We start from the raw sequence: 20,432 nt of genomic DNA on the forward strand, positions 1-20,432 counted from the left end.
CTGCCCGCCTTTCATGCTGTTGTCAACCATCAAAAGCATTAATTGTCACAACAAGCCTTTATTAGGCTGCATCAGAGTCTCGGCTAATTGTTTGGGAATGTATAACTTATTGAGTCCTGGGGGTTCTGGACACAGGCAGTAGTTTCTGCTCTACTTCACTCCAGCCCAGCCTGAAATGTAAGAAACTATCAACATTTATAACGTATAGCAGGCACTCTCTCAGGACACTTCCATCACTGAACACTATATTTACAAGAAAGACAGTTACATGCCACAGTGCCAGTGAAGCTGCCTTAGTCTAGTCTCATAAGAATAATTATATGACTGAGTCATTACAAGACTGCTGCATTTATTTTTAATACAGTGCTTGGAGAGAGGGATAAATAGCAAATAAATCAACTAAACAGATCCCATTAGTGCATTCTGCAGCTGATGATTGCCTAGTGTAACTGAATTATAACTGTAATACATCATGTACTCTGTCAACTTAAATCACCGTTGTTTACGAGCTCCCTCAGACATATGAGACCATAAACATGAAAAGCCAAAGAGCAAAAATTGTATGAATTTTATTCAAATCCATTTTTTCCCTTTCACATATGTACAAATGTATATCAGGAACGCAATGATACATCATTTACAGAGACATTAGCTACATTTTCTTTTGTTTTTAAGGCAACATGGGTGGTTCAACAAAACAAGGTTTTCTATAGAATCAGTAAGTCAAATGTATTCATGTACAGTATTAAGTTAACAAATCTGGAATCACATCATGTACAATAAATGGTGTACAAAATAAAGTCAACAAGATTGGGTCTACAAAGTGCAATGGCAACAATAAAAATATGTAGACAATAATAAATGCTGGTAAACATGGTTTGTCTCTTTGGTGAGTTTGAACAAATTATTTGTTTTCTTATTTCTGTATGGAAATATTTGGCTAGATAATGTACTTTTCATGTTTACATAACATGATGAGGTCATGGAAAGATACGCAGTGTTACAGCTGCATGAGTTGTGATGCTGGAAACAGTTACACTAAAATATTTACATCAAAATCACTTTGGATGATCATCAACATTTGATATCAGTCCAGTCGAGCAGCATTTCAACAACAACAACAAAAAGTCTGCTGTAATGTAACAAAAATTTACAAATATAAAATGTACAATTTACTTCAAGAAAGTATGATATATTGTATACTCATACAACACCTTCAAACTAATTTGACCACAGAAATTCAGTATTTTTTCTCTTACTTTTGAAACTCCAAATCTAAAGTAGATCCAGTGGATTTAGTCCTGATAAAAGTATGAAATAACATTGCAAATAACTACAGAAAACACAAATAAATAAATACAAACCCAAACTGAAATACACCTAAGATTATTTATTTTCAAAATTGTTTGACATTTTGGGAAATATGCATATTTGTTTTCTTGCTGAGATCAATACCACTTTCGTGACTGTTGGTTAAATATGAAACTATAGGCAGCAGCTTGTAAGCTTAGCTTATGAGGTTCCATGAGGTTGCCAGGCAACCAGTGGAGACTCCTTTGAACAGAGCCAAGCTATCTGTTTCCCCCGTTTCCAGTCTTTATGCTAAGCTAAGCTAACTCGCAGATATGGGACAGATATGCGGTAACAATATTGTCATCTAACGCTCCGGAAGCACATGAATAGGTATATTTCCAAAAATGTCGAACTATTCCTTTTAAACATTCTTAATTGTACCCCCTGACAGAAATCTTCTTTTGATGTTATGCAAATGTTAGGTACACACAAAGGACCATTTGCATCAAAACTTAAGCTTGCAACATAATTCAGACTTTTTTGATCGTTTGTAATCCTTTTCAAAGCTGACATTTCCTCTCCCCTCTTCATCCTTTTACAGAAAACAAAAAATATTTTTGGAGTTTGACCTTGTAGATAGATGGTTGTTCTCATTATTGTGTGAGCAGCCTGAGCCGATGTAAGAGTGGGCATTACAGGCAAGTGTTTGGTGCTCACTTCATCAAGCTTCTCTTCTCTTAAACCAGCAGCTTAGTTGTGACACTGATTACTAGAAAAGCCACAAGGATTTCAGAAAGCCAAAAGAATTGAATCTGCTTCCACTGTGCCTGCATGGAGAATCCATACATATACAGTACATTACATAAATGACTTAGAATCACTTTCCCCAACTCTACTGTATGTAATATATAATCTTATCTTTACTTACTAAATTGTTCACACCCTCCTCTGAGGAGAAAGAAAAAAAGCAAAACCCAGCAAAGGGGAAGCGAAAAATTGAGATGACATTAATTCGTTGGAAAAGAGAGGAAGCTGAACAAGTTTTTTAACAATGTTCACAACAGTACAGTATGAAATAAAACACGGTATAAAAGAACACAGACTTTAAGTGAAGACTGCTCTGAGGACACATTATAGAGGCTTCATTAGAATGGCTTGTTTGTATAAAATCATCTCATATTGACCAAAATGTATCACCATGTGTTAAGATTGTGTGTTGAAAAGTGTTCAATTTTCTTTTCACAAGAGAAATTAGTACATCTTTTAAATCTTATGTCTTTTAAACCATAGAGTTTTTTGATGTTTAATTATCTGTTCTTTCCCAAAGCCTCTTTTCTAGCAGTCAAACGCAGCTGTTGGTGACAAAGAACATTTAACTCAAAGAGCATTTTGATATTAATTGCACTAAATACAAATCTGACAGCATTTTGGAGTGCAGCTTGGTCAATGTCTCTCACTAAGTAACAATGGAGCAGATGTCTACACGTGTGTGAGCTGCTGAAGCATCCTGCTGCAAATCCTGTAGGATTATCTTGCTGCACTAACAACCATTAAGCAGTAAGATGAAAGAAGAACATAGATAAGACTCGCTGTGATGTGACAGTTCGGTGATGATGCCATTTAAGGCTTTTAAATACACTCTAGAAAACATCAAACGCTCTAACACATGTACAATATGTCACGGGAGATACATTTTCCAAGAATCATGTGCCCATTGGACTTCATATGTGATCAACGTTTTCTTTTAGATGCAATAAATTGTTCTCACCAGACAAGAGAAATTGCCTGGCTCTCCAGTCACACTGGACACATCACGGCCTTGGAATCAGTCCGTTCTGTGAATCACTTCATTGTCTGTACTAGACAAAAATATTACATCTGTTCCCTTAGATGTTGTCGTAGAGATTATGTTCTGGTCACACAGCTGTGGTCTGTTTGATGCTGTGGAAGCTAATCCTGGTTGGAGACGTGGGGATGGACATGGCTCGAGCCACTCGCACTCGAAGAGCGTGGTTGTCCTGCCAGCGGTGCCACCGTTTCCTTACTGCAGAACGTACCTAAAGTGTTGAGCAGAAATATGATATTATTCTACTCATGAATACTTAATAATATGACATAAACGTTTTAATATAAAACTTTGAACTCTTTCCTTTTGTTAAATTTTATTTGACATTTTGGGAAATGCATGTGCTAAACGAGAAGATTGATACCACTCATGTTTATGTTTATTAAATAGGAAACAACAGCCAGGAGACAGTTGGGTTAGTATAGCAAAAAGACTGGAAAGAATCTACAGTAGTCTTGCTCTATCCAAAGGTGAACAAAAACAGCCTATCAGAACCTCGAAAGCTCACTAGTTAATATGTTCCATCTTGTTTGTTTAATCTATACAAAAAGTTGTAACAGAGCTAGGCTAGCTCTTTTTCCTGTTTCTAGTCTTTATGCTAAACTAACTGAACTGTCTCCTGGCTGTAACTCAATACTTAAAGGTGCTCTAAGCGTTGTTGGGTGACGGCACTTCTTGTTGACGTTTGAAGTATTGTCAAACAAAACGAGGCTAGCTCGCCCCTCCCTCTTCCTCATCTCGTCCCCTCCGCCTCCCTTCCGTGCTTCAGCGCACTAACCCCCCAAACCCCGACCTCAAATCCTTCTTGTCGGTTATTGGCTGGAACGCTGGAAGATTGTTTGTTATGTTTCATGGTGCAGGTTGGCACAATTAGTTTTTGTCGCCGTTTGTGGAGCCTGGGCTGTCTACGGAGACCGCGTTTTTTTTTACAGCATGTTCAGGGGACAGGCAGCTGGCAGATAGTGAGGCAATGTTTGCTGTATGTGACAATAAATGTTGTAGCCTAAAAAAAGTGTGACATCTCTTGAGCACTTTTAACAAACAGATATGTCAAACTATTCTGTCAGTGTTAAATCCAACAGAGAATGATATAAATGTGATTATAAAAAAAAACAATGTGTAGGTTGAATGAAATGAAATTATTAGGTTAATTTAAATAATAATGTAAAAAGAAAGGTTAGGATTATGTATTCACTCTAAATATTGGACTAGCTAAATGGATCGAAATAAAGAGAAAAGATGGGGATTGAGAGACATGCCCAAACCCTTTTTTTTACCCCCTGTTGTCATTTTTTAAATGGACAAGAATATAATGTACTGCAAACAATAAAATGGCAGTGAGAACAAAAAAAAAAAATAATCCCTTAATGACACATAATCACTTTTGCCAATGACAATTTTCACTTGTATTAAATAATTGTGAGAGGGGTGACTTTTATCTTTTACAACTCCTTGTCAACTTGACTGCCTCTCCACCCCAAAGTTTCAGTTATTGGAGGGTTGTGAGAGAGCGGCAAGAGGGTCCTTAATTTTTCACAATTAGTGAAATTACAAATGTGTGTAATTCTTATAATGGCATTAATGACTTTCGAACAGCTGGAAGTCTACCAATTTGCTTTCATTATAATCAGATGAAAATGACAAAGTTTTCTATTAATATTTAATCCAAATGCTACAATTTAACTAAAACAGAAAATCTTTCAGCAGTTTTTCTTTTTCTTAATGAAAGCCACCTGATTCTACCCCCTGCTTGAACTTAGGAAAAATTGTAACTAGGAGGGTTGTTGGAAAAAAAAACTAAACTAATCAAGGAAATCCATGTTGGGCTTTATTAAGATCATAGATCAAGAAACACATTAACACAACTTAATTAAATTCATAAATACTGAGCCTGATGCAAAACTTCAGTGACTCACCTCTCCATTTAGAAAGCAGTAAAACACTGACACAAAGAACCCCTGCAGAAAAAGATACATTACTATTAAAAGAAGTCAATGCAGCTGTATTGTGTAGTGGCACCTTAATTTAAGATCAGAGAATTCAGATGCAGTTGTGAAAAGAAAAAGCAAAATAAATTAAGAGAGATATTGGGAGAAACTCTTGTCATGCCAAATATAATTTTTCACTGAAAAGAATCTCTGCTTGAAATCCATTTTTTTTCCACCTACTCAGTCGTAAATTTAGGCCCAAAAGATGGTAAGATGAATACAAAAATGGCCACAGAGCAGAACCCATGCCCACATTGCCTTGTTAGTCTGTCAACTGAGAGCACTGCATGAGGCAGGAAGGCCGCTGTGTGAACTGTAAGCACAGCCAGGATGCTACTTCAAATCATCTTCCCACAATAAGGCTCATGACTGAGGAGAAGTAATACAACTCTGTGATAAAAAAAACCCATTAAGAAATCAGTATGACTCCCATTGTTCATTTAGTTGTTTTTTTTATCGTTGGCCAGTGTTATAATGCATCATAATCCTCAAGCTTACCTGAAAAGACTGTAAAAAGGAGTTGAAATAGATGAAAACAATTTGTGCGATGTCGTCCTCCCCCGGATTCACAAAGAAGAGCATGTAGGTGATGCCTAGCAGAGGTAACAAGACCAGTGTTGCTTTCACAGCTTTCCTGTGAAGACAGGGATGGAAATCAGCAGCCCATTTATACAAAATACTATAATAAGAACTTGGATTACATCCAAGTTGATTTTCGAAAAGGCATGATTCTGCATGATTCTTAATGAGTAATTTACTATTGTTTAATAGATTAAGTTTGCCAGGTTTAAAATGATATGATTTTATGATGATTTATTTGGTAATAATGCATTTCTACATCTTTACATTTTTTACTTTATACTAGTAGAGTGTCCGTTCAAAAAGTGCCTGTTTGGAATGGGCCAATTGCTGCTTGTAGCTTTCTCCAGAACCATTGTACCTCAAAATTGTTAATGAATTTAACACTTCAGCAGAGGTGTTCATTTCCAAACAGGCTTAGTGGCTCGACAGTTATAAAGTAACGTTAAAGTATGGATTGAATTAGCGGAGGTATTTTGCCAACGGTAATGTTATTAGTATTATAAGTTAGCAGCACACTTGAACAACCGGAGGGGGCAGCTCTCTTTGTCAGCTCCAAGATGACGTTACCTTCTGCTGTGTGCATACAAGTGGTGAACTTACAGCTGACAGCAATTTCATATAATATAGTGTCTGGCTTTTGTTTGATATCCAGTGTCTGCAAAAATGCCTTTTTATTGAGTTTTCTCTTGGCAAAATGCTCGGAGTAAATTTAAGCTGGGCTATTATTGTGAAGGGTAGACATGCGTAGAGCCAGCGCTATGCCAGCATTTTTTTTTCAACCTTTTTTCCTCAACCTTTATTGTGCGATTGTTTAGTTTTATTGACAATTTATCAATATTCAATATCCAACACTGTCCAAACTGCTGCAAATTCCAAACGGCAAGTTCATTGGGTACCCAGGACATCAAATGTGAAGTAGATCGGATGAACGGTTTTCGAGATATTAGAAATACAACGGACACACGCACACACACACACACACACACACACACACACACACACACACACACACACACACACACACACCTTGATTTATAGTTAGATAAACTAGCAGGTCTGCAGTAAGAAATGTCATTAATACAGAGTTTCACAATTATCCATAGTATTCACCTGTAAATGTTATTATGAGTTAATAAATTGATTTTGTTTTGGAGGTTCTGCATCTTTTTACTAGATGGTAAGTAGTTGAACTGTCCATTGGAGTGTTTTTTTCTGATTAACTAAAGAGTTTCAGATCTGAGAACCCAAGATGTTTAAAATGAAGTTGGGGTTTTAATATGAGATGATACTGTATACTGTATTCTCCAAAAGAAAATCCAATAAGCATGACATGCTGTGCCATGCAAGCAATTTAAACATTACAGAAAATCCCATTTGGTCCTTGTTGTTCTTGTATTGTTTATGAAATTCTGGTAAAACCGACAGCATTTTGAAGGAATTATTATGTTCTAAATTTGGGTCAACAATTTATGCCTGACGCTTTTCTCCTTCACTCACTTAAACCTGCACGGCTCACGTCAGCATATCTGTCACATCACGACCGTAAATCCCAGTGCAGCCTGAAAAGCCTGAATTAAAGTTACGTGAGCTGTGACACAAACACACACTCAAAATAATCCCCCAAGGAGAAATATACACTTGACACAGTGATCAAAAATGAGAAAGCAAACTCACAATTCATTGGTCAGATGCACAACCTAACAACATAAAGCGGAAGTGTGCCAAGTCAGAGATGTTTGCCACCTCCAAAGAATACTGGTGGGACTAAAAGAAATGGCCTCTTGTGCAAATTAACTTTACTACCTTCTGCTCACTCAAGTCAATTTCTTTGTCTAGACTTCATTTTCATTCTTTCTACTTTATCTATAAATTAAATTGGAAAAGTTTGGGAATAAAATGCATTAAAGAAATAGGTTTCAGGGTGTTAATGTGATTTATTGTTTTTAATTTGTCACAATAATTGCAATAACAGGCAATCCTTAGCCTGGAAGAGGCGCATGAACAATAATTGATCTTTAATATTGCAGCACTGGCAGTGATTTGACTTTGTAGTCATTAACATTGGACCCTCTGATCCCCAAAATACATAATCTTGAGGGTGTTTGTGTGCAATGAAGTCTGAGTTTAAACAGTGACAGTAATTATACAAATGTAATACTAGTTTGCTTTCTAATTAGCTACTTTGAGGCTAAAATGTATTTATTCAATTAAAAGACTACATGTTGTCATTGCAAGAAGCAATCAGAAGAAAAAATTCATGTCATGTCATTTCAACATTTATAAAATCATCCACACTATCAACTCACCTGTACTGTATTGTTTCAGACGTGGTTGAAGCTCTTAGTTTGGTCATAAGTATTCGTACTATGTTGAAGAGGAAAACAAAGTTTATCTAGAAAAACAACATAGACAAAATCATTAGTTTGGACCCCATGCTAATGGCTTACATTGAAATACACCGAGAGCAATTTTCTGCAGCGAACATAATCTGCTAATTAAATGCTGAGTATAGGAGTAGTAGAGGGTAACACAAGTCAAAGCCATCTCCTGTCTCAACAACAAAATGTAAGAGAAGCACACAAATCAGAACTGGTCGCCCCTACATGCTGGTAACAGCTTGCACAAAACCATTAGCGGATACATTCCTATGAATACAATTTCTTATTTTTTGGATTATTATACGTTGGAATGCCTGGACCCATCAGGAAGATTAATTCCACCTTTCTAACAAGCTATATGCATGATAGAAATGGCTTTCATTATAAAACCATTTTCATTTAGGGCAATATTTTTTCATTAGTTTACACCTTCAAGCAGGCATTAGTGATAAATCTCATGTGAGTGTAAATTGTGTGTTATATGATGAATGGTTCTAACAATTAATGTGAAAAATAATGGGATGCACAGTGCAATGCCTTGCTGGGTTGTTGCTTACCAGTAGCACAAGAATAACTGGTCCCTGGTAAATATAGTCCATATATTTTCCAGGCTCTTTACCAAACCAACATCTGTTGACAGAAGAAAACAAATAATCAGTACCAGGATATCAAAGAAAACATTTAAGAAAACTGTATTGGCAAATACAAATACCTATTTATTGGATACTTACTGTTCATCTTCATAATACAACTTTCCTATGGCCCAAGCTACTATTATAGGTAATGGAATACCTGGAGTAAAGAAATGAAAGGATTCATGTTTTTCAGAAAACATTTACCATATGAGGGGCATAGGATATTGTTAGAGAAAAAAAAAAAAAAAAAAAAAAAAGAAAATGAAAATGTTATTAATTTATTTAGTAAACCAAAGTACAAATGGATTTTGTAACGCTTTTTTTCTCAGTATCACTGTCAGAATAATCAAGGTGGAAATCACAGAACATATTTTTATATAACAGTAGCGCATAACTGTGTGCAGCTTGATCACAATGGGGAAAATGAACAAGCCTACGTGCTCCTTCCCATAAAAAGAGAAGAAAACATGCTCCCATATTTCTCTTCTTTCTCTTCTTCTGAAAAACAATATTTTAAGTCTAAATTGGCTTCACAGTCATATGTTACACAACTCAGCTGCTGCCCTCTTAGAGGTCGGGTAGAGAAATGATAGCTATATGTAGCCTAAATGAATCTGAAAAATAAATGTTATGAAGTGGGTGCTTGTCTTTCTTGACATATGTATGGAAATATTTTTTTTAAATCATTTGAAATCATCTCAGAAAAAAAGAGTGCATGTTAAATTATCCATCGTTCACGTGGGCCCACCGCAGGTCTATCTGAACATGGACCACATTTCAACACCAATCTGTAAAATCAGCAGGAGTTGCACCCCAAAAATTAGATGCTGGTCACAGCTGTGACCTGATTTCAGGAGATGGATTGCCGTATACTTGGCTCAAGGGGTTTTATTTTATTAAGTCTGATTTAAAAAAAGACCAAGTATGCTTGAATCGTCTGTGATAAAATAAAACTATTTGAAATTGAGCTGTCATCCTATTTTCAAAACAGACTGAATAGATTGTTAGGGAGAATTCCGCCAGCTTTATTAAGGACTTCTATTTTATTCGCGCACGAAAACTTGTGTCTACTGCAACCTAATCTTTTCTGTGGTCTGCATATTACAAACTGTGCTGCACGAGAACCTTTTAGCTGCTTTTTGGAGTACGGTAAGATTGTAGTAAAATAAAAAGCAATAAAGCCCTTTGGGATATCTCACTGTTCCCCCACAGCACTACGGACTGTAGTTCAAGGAGACTCTGCTTCTTTTAACAAGCAGTTCATTCTTGACTTTTTCACCCTGCCTGTGAGCTGGCAAGCAAATTTTAGCCTCGTGAGACCGTCCTGATCTCGCGAGCTCCAGTTTTCCACTCGCAGATCAGTCTGGCATCTTGAGGTAGAGAAAATTTGGAGCCGTTAGCCAAACGACCGAGCCAATCAGCGTTGGTTTTGAGGTGGGTTAGGTGGTGATAGACAGATGGTTTATCCAATCAGCTAACCAGTATTTTCAGACAGCGGTATAGCCCTAATTCTGTTAGCCGCTCGCTAATGCTTTTTTTCTCTTGGATCCTTCTTTTGGAATATGGTCCGGGGACCTGAAATGGTGTCTTTTATTCCTAAATTATAGTTACACAAACGGCAAATATCCTTTACCGACACGTAGCTTGCATGCTGAGCTAATGAGCTATGCTTTGCCTGCAGCAGCATGGGCGGGCTTGTGGTTGTATTTTCATACGCTTCTTGGATCTGATTGGTTGATTTGGCCCGTCTATCACCAACATAGGTGATAGACAGATGGTTCATCCAATCAGCTAACCAGTATTTCCGCCCCTTCCCAAAAGTTCTCCAACGGAAAGTTCCCAGATGGATATGCCGAGCAAATGCGAAGCAATCCATCTGGCGGAGTCAGGTTAAGCTAATTTAGCTTCTAGCCAAATATCATTATTGAGTGGACAAATCAGGTGACAGAAAGCTTATAAGATACGGCAAGTTTTATAGACAAAGTTAACCAGATGTTTGTAAAGGTAAAGTGAGGAGTAATAACAACTTTAATGGAGCTGAAAGTGTACAGGTCTTAACCTATTTGGATCCCAGCTATCATCAGGCCTCTGGTGGAAGACAGATTTAATTTGCTCCACTTCCATCATTTCATTAATGAATTCTAATGAACAATCTCTCAAGACTTATATCAGGGATGCAATGAGGAATCTTATCTCTTTACTAGCGTGTGGTTTCCACAATGCAGCAGTTTTAAGCACAAAAAACAAATTATATTGTACAGATTATACTTCATACCTATTAAACCTGTATTTATATTATATAGTCCATACTCTACAGCTCCCTGTTTCTACTTCAAGATGACTCTTAAATGTCCTATATTGTAAAAAGTTAGATTTCCATGGGTTTTGTGATTATAAAGCAGGTTGAGGTGTTAAATACTGTGAAAATATCAAAACCCTTAATCCACAAAGAAATGCACACAGCGTATTCAGAAACGGTGCCTTTAAACTCGCCGTCAGGACTTCATCTATACGGTTGTGGTGTCACAACTATACTATATATTGGTAAAAAGTGCTGCTACAGTGCCATTACAGTGATTCCCTGGCTGCAATGATGGTGTAGAGTCTCTGAGAGTGCAGATGCGGAGGACCCAAAAATGCTGACCAATCAGAACAGCCTGGGCGAAACAGAAGCGTTTCAGACAGAGGGTGAATACAGGTTTATTCAGACAGACAGTATGAGAAAACCAGCCATTAAACAAACAATGTGTTATTTGAACATTAAAGCACGTGAACATGTTCTAGTAGAAAGCCAAAATACAAGTATGGACCTGAATTTGAGCATAATATGGGACCTTATATGGGAAGTCATTTTTTTTTTTTAAAGTTACAATATTTAATATATCGTTTATGGTATGTGCACAGATATTATGGATTAAAACCAAGTTTAACCTACACCTGCTGCAGGAGTACTAAGGGAATTTCCTAGTATTGATGTGTTGAATTTACTGAAAGAGGAAGCTGCACAGACAATCTAATCATGACAAGCTGTCAGTAACTTCATACTGTAATCGAGTCATTAAAACTAGATTGATATGATTGATATCTGCCTTTGGTTATTTCTATTTTAAAGCCAATATGAAGCAAATCATGTCATCCATGTGTCATTACCAATCATATGTCATCTGCTGGTTATCTAATCCATTCTTACGTTCATAAATCTCTGTTGAGTCATTTTAGCATGACCTAGATGCATTAAAGTATGTGTACATTTTTCATCCTGTAAGAACACACAAAGTGCATTACATAAACAGACAGAAAGGAAATGTCAGACTGGCTCAGGAAACCATACACGCATGTTTTTCTGCCTCAAGATGGACTATTCTGACACCATGCTTTTTCTAATACTGTAGTTGAAGTCAAGGTGAGCATAGATAATTTATGTGGTTGTGATGGGGCATATGCTACATGTTCATTCTATCACTGCAAGTCAAGCACAAAAAAATGACATTTTTCACACTTCACTGCAGCTCTGTTCTCTTATGAACTTAAAGCCTTATCTTGAGTCTCTCCCTCCGCTTCAAGACTTTACATGAAGTGCATTCAGTCAAGCAAAGGTTTACATTGAATTGGGGAGAAATGCAACGTTACATTGTGGTTCAGTTGTTTCACAATCTGGTTTTAATTTAAATCTGTACAATATATCAAATTCTAAAAGTGATCATTTTGGGCAGATATTTACAAATATCTTCAATGTAAGCATATATTATTATGTCAAAAATACTCAGTTAATTCAAAACATGTACAGTATATCAGTAAATATGGAAATTTGAACATGACAGCTGTGCAAATCTGCTGATGAAGATTAAGATTAAAAACTAATAAATGGACTTTGACTGAGTCCAAGGTAAAGAATAAGCTTTAACACAATGAATTATCTTGATTTGGAGTCATTAAACACCAAATACATATCAATCTACAAAATCAATGCATTTGAGGCCAGAAAGTATCAAGTTAAACTGGACTTTAAATTGGGCTTTGTGGCCTGGCCAACTCAGCTTCTAATACTGTATCTGCAATTTTAATTCTATAAGAAAAACTATTATAAAAACTAGGAATAGGTTTATACCACAAAACACATATCCATGCAACACTTCTACTGCCATTTACTATGTTCATTCAAAAGTAAAAATATTGTAAGTGTATCTAACTGAATCACGCAGAGCCAAGAACCGAGTGAAGTGTTACTAATGCACTTTCAACATAGACATACTCACACCAGCCGATGAAAAGGAAGACCCACTTTCTGAGCTTATCAGTTGAATAAGTCATTACAATGGCTGTGTGTAGGTAACATCCTTCAACAAACATCCAGAAGAAGTTTGTCACCACAAAGTAGTTGTATATTGTTGTAATTAATCGACACCAAGGCTGAAAACAACAACAACACAAGACTCAGTAAATTGCAACAGAAATACTTGATAGAAAGTTGTGTGTAGCTTAACCTTTTAAGAATGTCTAATGACTTTATATAGTAAGTGCATGCAGTACACGATATTGTAAAACAATGCTGTTACCTCATTGCTCTCATGAATATTGTGGTCAATCAACTGAAGCAAAAACCACATAACATTTCTCAGTATGAACGTGGTGATCAAGTTCCAGTGGATGATGTTTCGAAGACATCGTATGCTCCTATAATAAAAGGAATGTCTTATTATCATGCTTTCATAGAGTCGGTACAGCTTATTCAAATTAAAGTGAGATTAGGGCTGAATAATATCGGCCTTTTATTATACTGTCCGTAAGTTGTTGGCCATTCATATAACAGCTAGAGGCTGCAATATTACATGCAAACAGTCCATTTGTTCATTTATGTATTACATAATTTCATTTATCCCAAAACAAAATCTCAATTTACTTACTTCCTTGCACTGTAGCCATAGGCTACTGGAACTATGAGGTGTAACGTGTTTTTATATGATTTCAATGGAGATTCATGGACGTGCCATGAATAAACATGTGGGGAATCACTAAGTAGTTTTGGATTGTTCCATGAAATCCAAAGAGATTAGAGTTAGATATAGCTACTGACTATTTTGGTCTTTAAAGTAATTTAAGAAATCAATATTTGCTTTGAGAAGCCCACATCAATCACACCATAGTGCACAACACAGCGGCTGTTTAATATCTGCAATATGTGTGCAGTGTGTGTGTGTGTGTGTGTGTGTGTGTGTGTGTGTGTGTGTGTGTGTGTGTGTGTGTGTGTGTGTGTGTGTGTGTGTGTGTGTGTGTGTGTGTGTGTGTGTGTGTGTGTGTGTGTGTGTGTGTGTGTGTGTGTGTGTGTGTGTGTGTGTGTGTGTGTGTGTGTGTGTGTGTGTGTGTGTGTTTAAATCAGGACATGAAAAGGTATGACTGCTAAGAAGAAAGTGTTATAAAAATGCCCATTATGTCTTTCTCAGTGCTCCAGCTGAGCCGAGCTGCAGAGATCATTTCTTTTGACATAAGCAAGCTAACGATAAGCAGTCTGAGCACATTACATGAATTTCCCTGATTGTCCTCTATGAGGTCTCATGCATACAGGACACATTTAGATAGGGACTATTTCTGTACTTGCCTTAAGCACAAGAAGAGAATGAAGGCCACGACTAGAGCTCCCACAGAGATACAGTGACCTAGGTAGTTGATGATCAGCGCTATTTTATAATGCATTGGATATTTTCTCTGTAAAAACAAGACGTGAATTACTTTTTGAGTGCAACTACTGGATAATAACACAAAGAAAAGAGGTTAGCGATACTAAAAGACATAATTAGAACCAGGTTGTATCTATTCATCTATCTAGACTTCTTTGTTTTGAGTCGTAACTAAAGTGAGAGAAAGCACTTCAGATGTCATGGCTTAAAATTATCTGAGAAAATAGAGCAAGGCCCAGAAATACACATAATTAGGAGACATGATGTGAAGTAATCAGGCCAAAACTCATTACATGCAATACATCAGTCTTACGGTTTGGCCCCGGGCTCTGCTTATGCGGACACAGGCAAGACTGTACTTATATATTTGTTAAGTCATCTGGAAACAAACGTTTAAACCGTTTAGCTGCAGTACAGTTTGTAGAAAAACAAAATTCAATTCAATAAGCATTAAGTAATCAAAACACCACATTACTTTGGCTAGATCTGATTGGTATTCCCTGTGTGCCATTATTGTTATGATGAGAAGCTGTGATGAGCATTTATTTAAGACGGATAACAGATTGCTTACAGAATGAGGGACAACAGGATTGTGACATCACACTAACCTTCTCCTCCAAAATGGGTTCACAATTGGAGTAATTGCTTTTCAATGCCCACGTCCCATTATCCATGCATTCCCTGTAAGCACTCACTGCAAGAAAAGAGTGAGAAGGACAGATGAGAAAACAATGAGTAATAAGTAATAAGTGTAGCATTGTTGCAAACATTGATCATGTTTTAAGTACTTGTTAATCTCTAAGATTAGTTGGTCTGTTCAAATCTCCCATCTATATTCACCACCAGACACCATTCAGCTGAGTCAGTGCTGGAGCAGGGCAAGGTTATAGTAAAGTGTTTGCCAAGTGGGTAAGCAATAACATCCCTGTAATTCCTTAGAGCTCAGTCACTACTATCTGTCTGAGTTACAGAAAACCAACTCAGCAATAAAAATTGTATTCATGGTGTGGAAATGCAAAGCCTCTTACTCTGTCAGTTCATTTGCATATCTTTTTAAGCCCACTTTCTATAATCAACTTTGAACTGAATTTGTAATTTTGCAATTCCTCACCACGCATTCAGAAGTCCCTTTATCTCTTTAACACTGAGAAATATATACAGAGTTGTGTGGGGAAAAACATTTATTTTCTTCTATTCTATTATGACCAGACACTTAAAGTGACAATTTAAACCACTCTGCTTCCAAGATGCACATCATTTACTGTATGTAGGTTATTGTATTATTGTGTATGAAAACTCACATCAATTAGGAGTTTGCTGTCAAAAGCTTCAACTGTGATTTATACTATTAAAAATATTAGATTGCACATTATTTTTACCGGTGATATTCAACTCCAAATAAATGCTTTGCAAATTAGAAATGAGTTAAGTTATTGGTTGTGTTTGAAGCAGGAAGTTTTACATTCAATCACAGTAATGTAATGATGTTACCACATAAAATTAGACCATGCAGAGGCAATTTAGTGATATCCCTGCAGTTGTGGTACTGACCGTCTTCAAATAAATTAAATAATTTTCATAATGAGTTTATGGTCTCAATCGCTAGTTTTAAGTCTTCTGCAATACAGAATGATGTTCATTTTTTGAATTATGGTCTCGTTGATTTTAAAATCGGCAAAAAAGCAGGGGGTGTTTTAGGGCGTGGCTATGATGTGATTTGCCAATGAAAGTGTGTAACATAACGTGGCTCCTCCCTCACTCTTCCCTCTCGTCTAAAATCGTCACATCCGCAACCAATTTACATACTAGCAAAGTCATCCAGTGGATTGGACCCTTGGTAGACCAGTTCTGGTCCGCGACCCGTGTATTTGACATCCCTGGCCAACAGCGACTCTTCAAAAAGTGGCAGCAGCAAAGTAAGATTCTTTGCATTCAAATTAATGTTACGTAATGTGACATTTGTATTTGAAGAGCAGAAAGCAGAAAACTGCTTGTGGCAGAAGGAGTTGACTTATGGCAACACATACAAGGCAATGCTTTGCACAGCTCATGAAGGAAAATCCCAATTCTCAGCAGTTTAGTATAGAGTAGGTTTAGTGTAGGAGCTGTTTAGCACAGAGCACAGAGTTACTGCAAATCAAAGTCGATTAAATCACTAAAGCACTTTCAAAATCCTGTTTGTGTCCCTTCCGCTTTCAAATTCATTTGATATTATTTTATTTATAAGTCGCGATGATTGGCCCCCTAAGAAAGTAAGACATATTATTCTTATAAAAAGTTTAGTAGCCTACTATTCTTTCTGGAATAATTTCATCAAAATCAACTTACAGTGCCCATTTTATGAAAAAATCACTTTTTCTGGGATTTGGGGTGTTATTTTGTGTCTCTGGTGCTTCCACACACATACAAACTTTGAAAAAAATCCATCCATGCTGTTTTGAGAGAGATATGGTTTCTGAATGTGTCCTGCCTTCAGTCTCCTGGTGAGCTGGGGGTGACGTCGATTGTGACGTCACAATCAACGAGCTGGCTAACCGCAACCGTTAGCTCATGTGCGAGTGCAATCAAAGATAGTACGGAAGAAGAAGAAGAAAAGAGGTCTCACTCTGTAGCTAAAACAGAAACCAGGTGAAAAGAGGATCTGCTGCAGTGAGAGAGAGCTGTGCAGTACAACAAAAATATGGTGTTGCTTGAAAATTAAACCATGTAAACCTATTCTGGTACAACCTTAAAATACAGTTATGAACCTGAAAATGAGCATAATATGGGCGCTTTAATTATTTCCTGTATTTTTTATCAACATAGTCCCTACAAATGTATGTAGAAATGCAGGAAATGGGATTCAAATTGCTAAGATTTTTCTGGAGGAGAACCCCCAGACCACCTGTTTTTTGTCTCCCCCCAATTCTGAAACCAAAGTTACACCGTTGCCCTGAGACACAGTAAAACCTTCCATTGTAATACACTCTAAAACATCATTGTTTGACTTTGCGGAAAAATACTTCAACATGTTCATTGATTAGTTGCAATGTTGGCATTTATTGAGTTCTTGTGCAGTGTAGGCAACCGTGAAAGGAGAGCTTACATCTCATGCATGGTTTAATCATGAACCAAGGTAAATAAACTGGAGAATGTTTGTATCATCGTTGAGGACATCAAGTCATTTTCAGGATATATTCCTCCTTTTACTGCATAATTGTTACAAATGATATTGGTTTGAAGCCATTATGCAATTGATTGTGGTGCACACTGAGTGACAAGAAGAAATCCCTTGTAAATTGTAATGTAGTTTAATTTTGTGTTTTTATGCTACATTCCACAATATTGCATACACATTTAAACACAATGCTGTCCAAAACAACCACAACACATATTACAGCCTGAGACAATCAAGAGCTCTTTGACACTATATTTTATTACGGAATCACATTTTCTTTTTTTTATAAACAGTACTGTACATGTATTGAAATGTGTGTACCTCTTCTGTATAAAGAGTTTATCAGCTGTAACTAATTACTGTCTTAATATAGTTTATACATATTTTCTGATCTTTATAGATAGGTAAAAATAAGATCAACTTGTTGCCAAGTTATGAACAATGTTTGGCATGTTTTTTTAAAGATTATTTTTTGGGCTTTTTAGGGCATTATTTGTATAGGACACCTGAAGACACAAAAGGGAAGGGGGGGAACATGCAGCAAAGGACTGCAGCTCGGAGCCAAACCTGCGGCCACTGCGTCAAGGAGTACACCTCTATATATGTGCGCCTTCTCTACCAGGTGACCTACCCAGGCGCCTTGGCATGTTTAACCAGCATGGCACTTACTTTGAATTCTTAGCTCTTTACATTTTCAGAAAGACCCCTCCAATGTTTGACCTCTGACCTTATGGAAAATAGCCGCAGTGCATTGTAAATTATATTTTATCATTAACAACTACAGACTTGATGGATTTTGTAAAAACCCTATTCATGACAATGAACCTACCCTTTGACATTTATATCTGCAGACTTGATGGCCGACGGTGAAGTGAGAAACCTATTTATTCATGGTTTACCAACATTTATTACAGAGTAGACTGGATACAAAATCAGACACATTTTTCACAACCTGGCAACCCAAGTGTTGTTCCTATTAATAAATCATGCATATTTATCAATTTTATAACTTTTAGCTTTATACCATATTAGTAAATACTTTATCAACTATTAATAAAGCCATTAGTTACAACTCATAAACCCTTGAAATGTGATCACATTAGATAGTGTTACTGAGTTTTTCTAAAAGAAGACAGATGATGATGGAGAACACTATTCTCATCCTGAGATATATTATATCTGCAAACAAAATCATGGAAAATATAATACGGCAACTTGAAGTTGACTGAGCTAATATTATTTTAGCAGCACAAGGTGCTTGCCAGATGAAGTTCTCTCCTCTCTTCTGGCAAATATCACACTGTGTCTGTGAAATAAGCAGTGATGTTGCAGAAAATAGAGGAAGGGGAGCAGATTGTGAGTTTTGTCCCTGTGCCTCTGTTCCACGGAGGCAGGACTAATTCAACACACTGGTGCAGGGAGAGCTAACTAACCATCTGTGCATTGATGATAAAGCAATTCTCTTCACATTTTTTTACAGTGCATTATGTTAAAATAAGTTAAGTTAAAATATTAATCACTAAGTGTCTCAGTTTTCTCTTGGGTTTGGGTAAGGAGATAGGGCTGCCATTCAAAGGTGTTAACAATGCTGGAAGCAACGCAACACCGACCACACTTCATTATACACATAGATGCATAAGGAAACAAAAGAAATGTGCCATTTCAACGCATTCTCAAAAACTGGCTTACTCTGTGCCAACATTGTCCACCTCCTCTGCCTCTGCCAACCACCCTGCCAACTTTTTCCTTTTCTCGGACAAATACACAAATACATACATGCAAATAAACACCATATGATTGCTCAAGGATTGGAAGATTGAAAGCTTGTTTGTCGAGATAAATGGGGAAAGGTTCTTCTTATTACATAACTTTAGCGTGCATTGGTTGTTAATGCATAAGTGGCACTTCAATTGGGGATTAAAAACATTAAGTCATTTATTGTGCTATAAATGTGTAATAGATTCCTCAGAACTAATCTGAAAGGCAAACCAAATGGTCTGTGTCTTCACAGCTGCAGAGCTTGACCTGTTTCTTTAATTTGATTGTTGCTGTACTATCAACTATGGGACCTGCTGAAACAACGCCACAGGAATAATACAATACATTTTTCACTTAAAGGTTGTGTAAGCCTGTCGTCTTTGTCTGCCAGTGATTGCTCTGTGATTTAGTTTGTCATTTTTCTCTGTAGTTTTGTGTTACTTTTGAGACAGGAGGTCGGTTTCCTGATGGATTAAAATATAAAATATGACATGACTCCTACTGCACGCCTCCTCAAAGCACCAAGCTGCTGCTCACAGATACCCACTTGCTTCAGTTGTTTTTTGAAATAGTAAAATTGGGGGCCTTCTATTCAGGTAAGTTTCAAATTGCAATAAAAATACAATGTCTTGAAGTTGAGTGACAGCACATGCGAGCCAGTTTCAGCAGCATTTCCTTCTAGCCATTTGAAATTTAATTCTATGAGCTGGGGACAGAGCAAAGTAGGCCATAATATAACAGCATGGGAATATCACAGCTCATTGCAGTTGATATTTCATTTAGGCAGGACAACTGCCATGTCACATACACAGACCTCACAGGGCAAGTTAGGACATGAAGCCGTCAAGAGAATACAAACACACATCTTGTATTTAGACAAGAGCATGATGAAGGAATAAATAGTATAATCAGTATAATCAGTCTATCAAAGCGGTCTTTAAAAACTACCACTACTAAATAGGTATAAACTGTTTACATTTACGTTTTACACTTTGTGATTTATGTATTGTTAATACAGCACAGCTATACTTTAAAGAGTGTTCAGTATCCTTCTAAGCACCCCAGACAGCCATATTCAGAAGCTCTTAATGACATTCACTGGCATTCACTCTTAAGACCT

General features: G+C 36.8%; 1 protein-coding gene across 1 annotated transcript in view; it reads right to left on the reverse strand.

The window, feature by feature from the left end:
* Window positions 1-1,237: 1,237 nt before the first annotated feature.
* crhr2 (corticotropin releasing hormone receptor 2) overlaps window positions 1,238-20,432 on the reverse strand; it is a 30,704-nt gene continuing 11,509 nt past the window's right edge. The window contains exons 3-12 of the mRNA XM_028593274.1: window positions 15,006-15,091; window positions 14,319-14,425; window positions 13,279-13,396; window positions 12,979-13,132; window positions 8,819-8,879; window positions 8,645-8,717; window positions 8,016-8,101; window positions 5,626-5,761; window positions 5,056-5,097; window positions 1,238-3,350 (exon numbers count right to left, since the gene is read on the reverse strand). Coding sequence (XP_028449075.1) covers window positions 3,210-3,350; window positions 5,056-5,097; window positions 5,626-5,761; window positions 8,016-8,101; window positions 8,645-8,717; window positions 8,819-8,879; window positions 12,979-13,132; window positions 13,279-13,396; window positions 14,319-14,425; window positions 15,006-15,091 — 1,004 coding nt within the window. The 3' untranslated portion in view covers window positions 1,238-3,209. The remainder of the gene's footprint in view (window positions 3,351-5,055; window positions 5,098-5,625; window positions 5,762-8,015; window positions 8,102-8,644; window positions 8,718-8,818; window positions 8,880-12,978; window positions 13,133-13,278; window positions 13,397-14,318; window positions 14,426-15,005; window positions 15,092-20,432) is intronic.

Source organism: Perca flavescens, chromosome 12, assembly GCF_004354835.1.
Source record: "Perca flavescens isolate YP-PL-M2 chromosome 12, PFLA_1.0, whole genome shotgun sequence".
In the NCBI taxonomy this organism is placed as follows: Eukaryota; Metazoa; Chordata; class Actinopteri; order Perciformes; family Percidae; genus Perca; species Perca flavescens.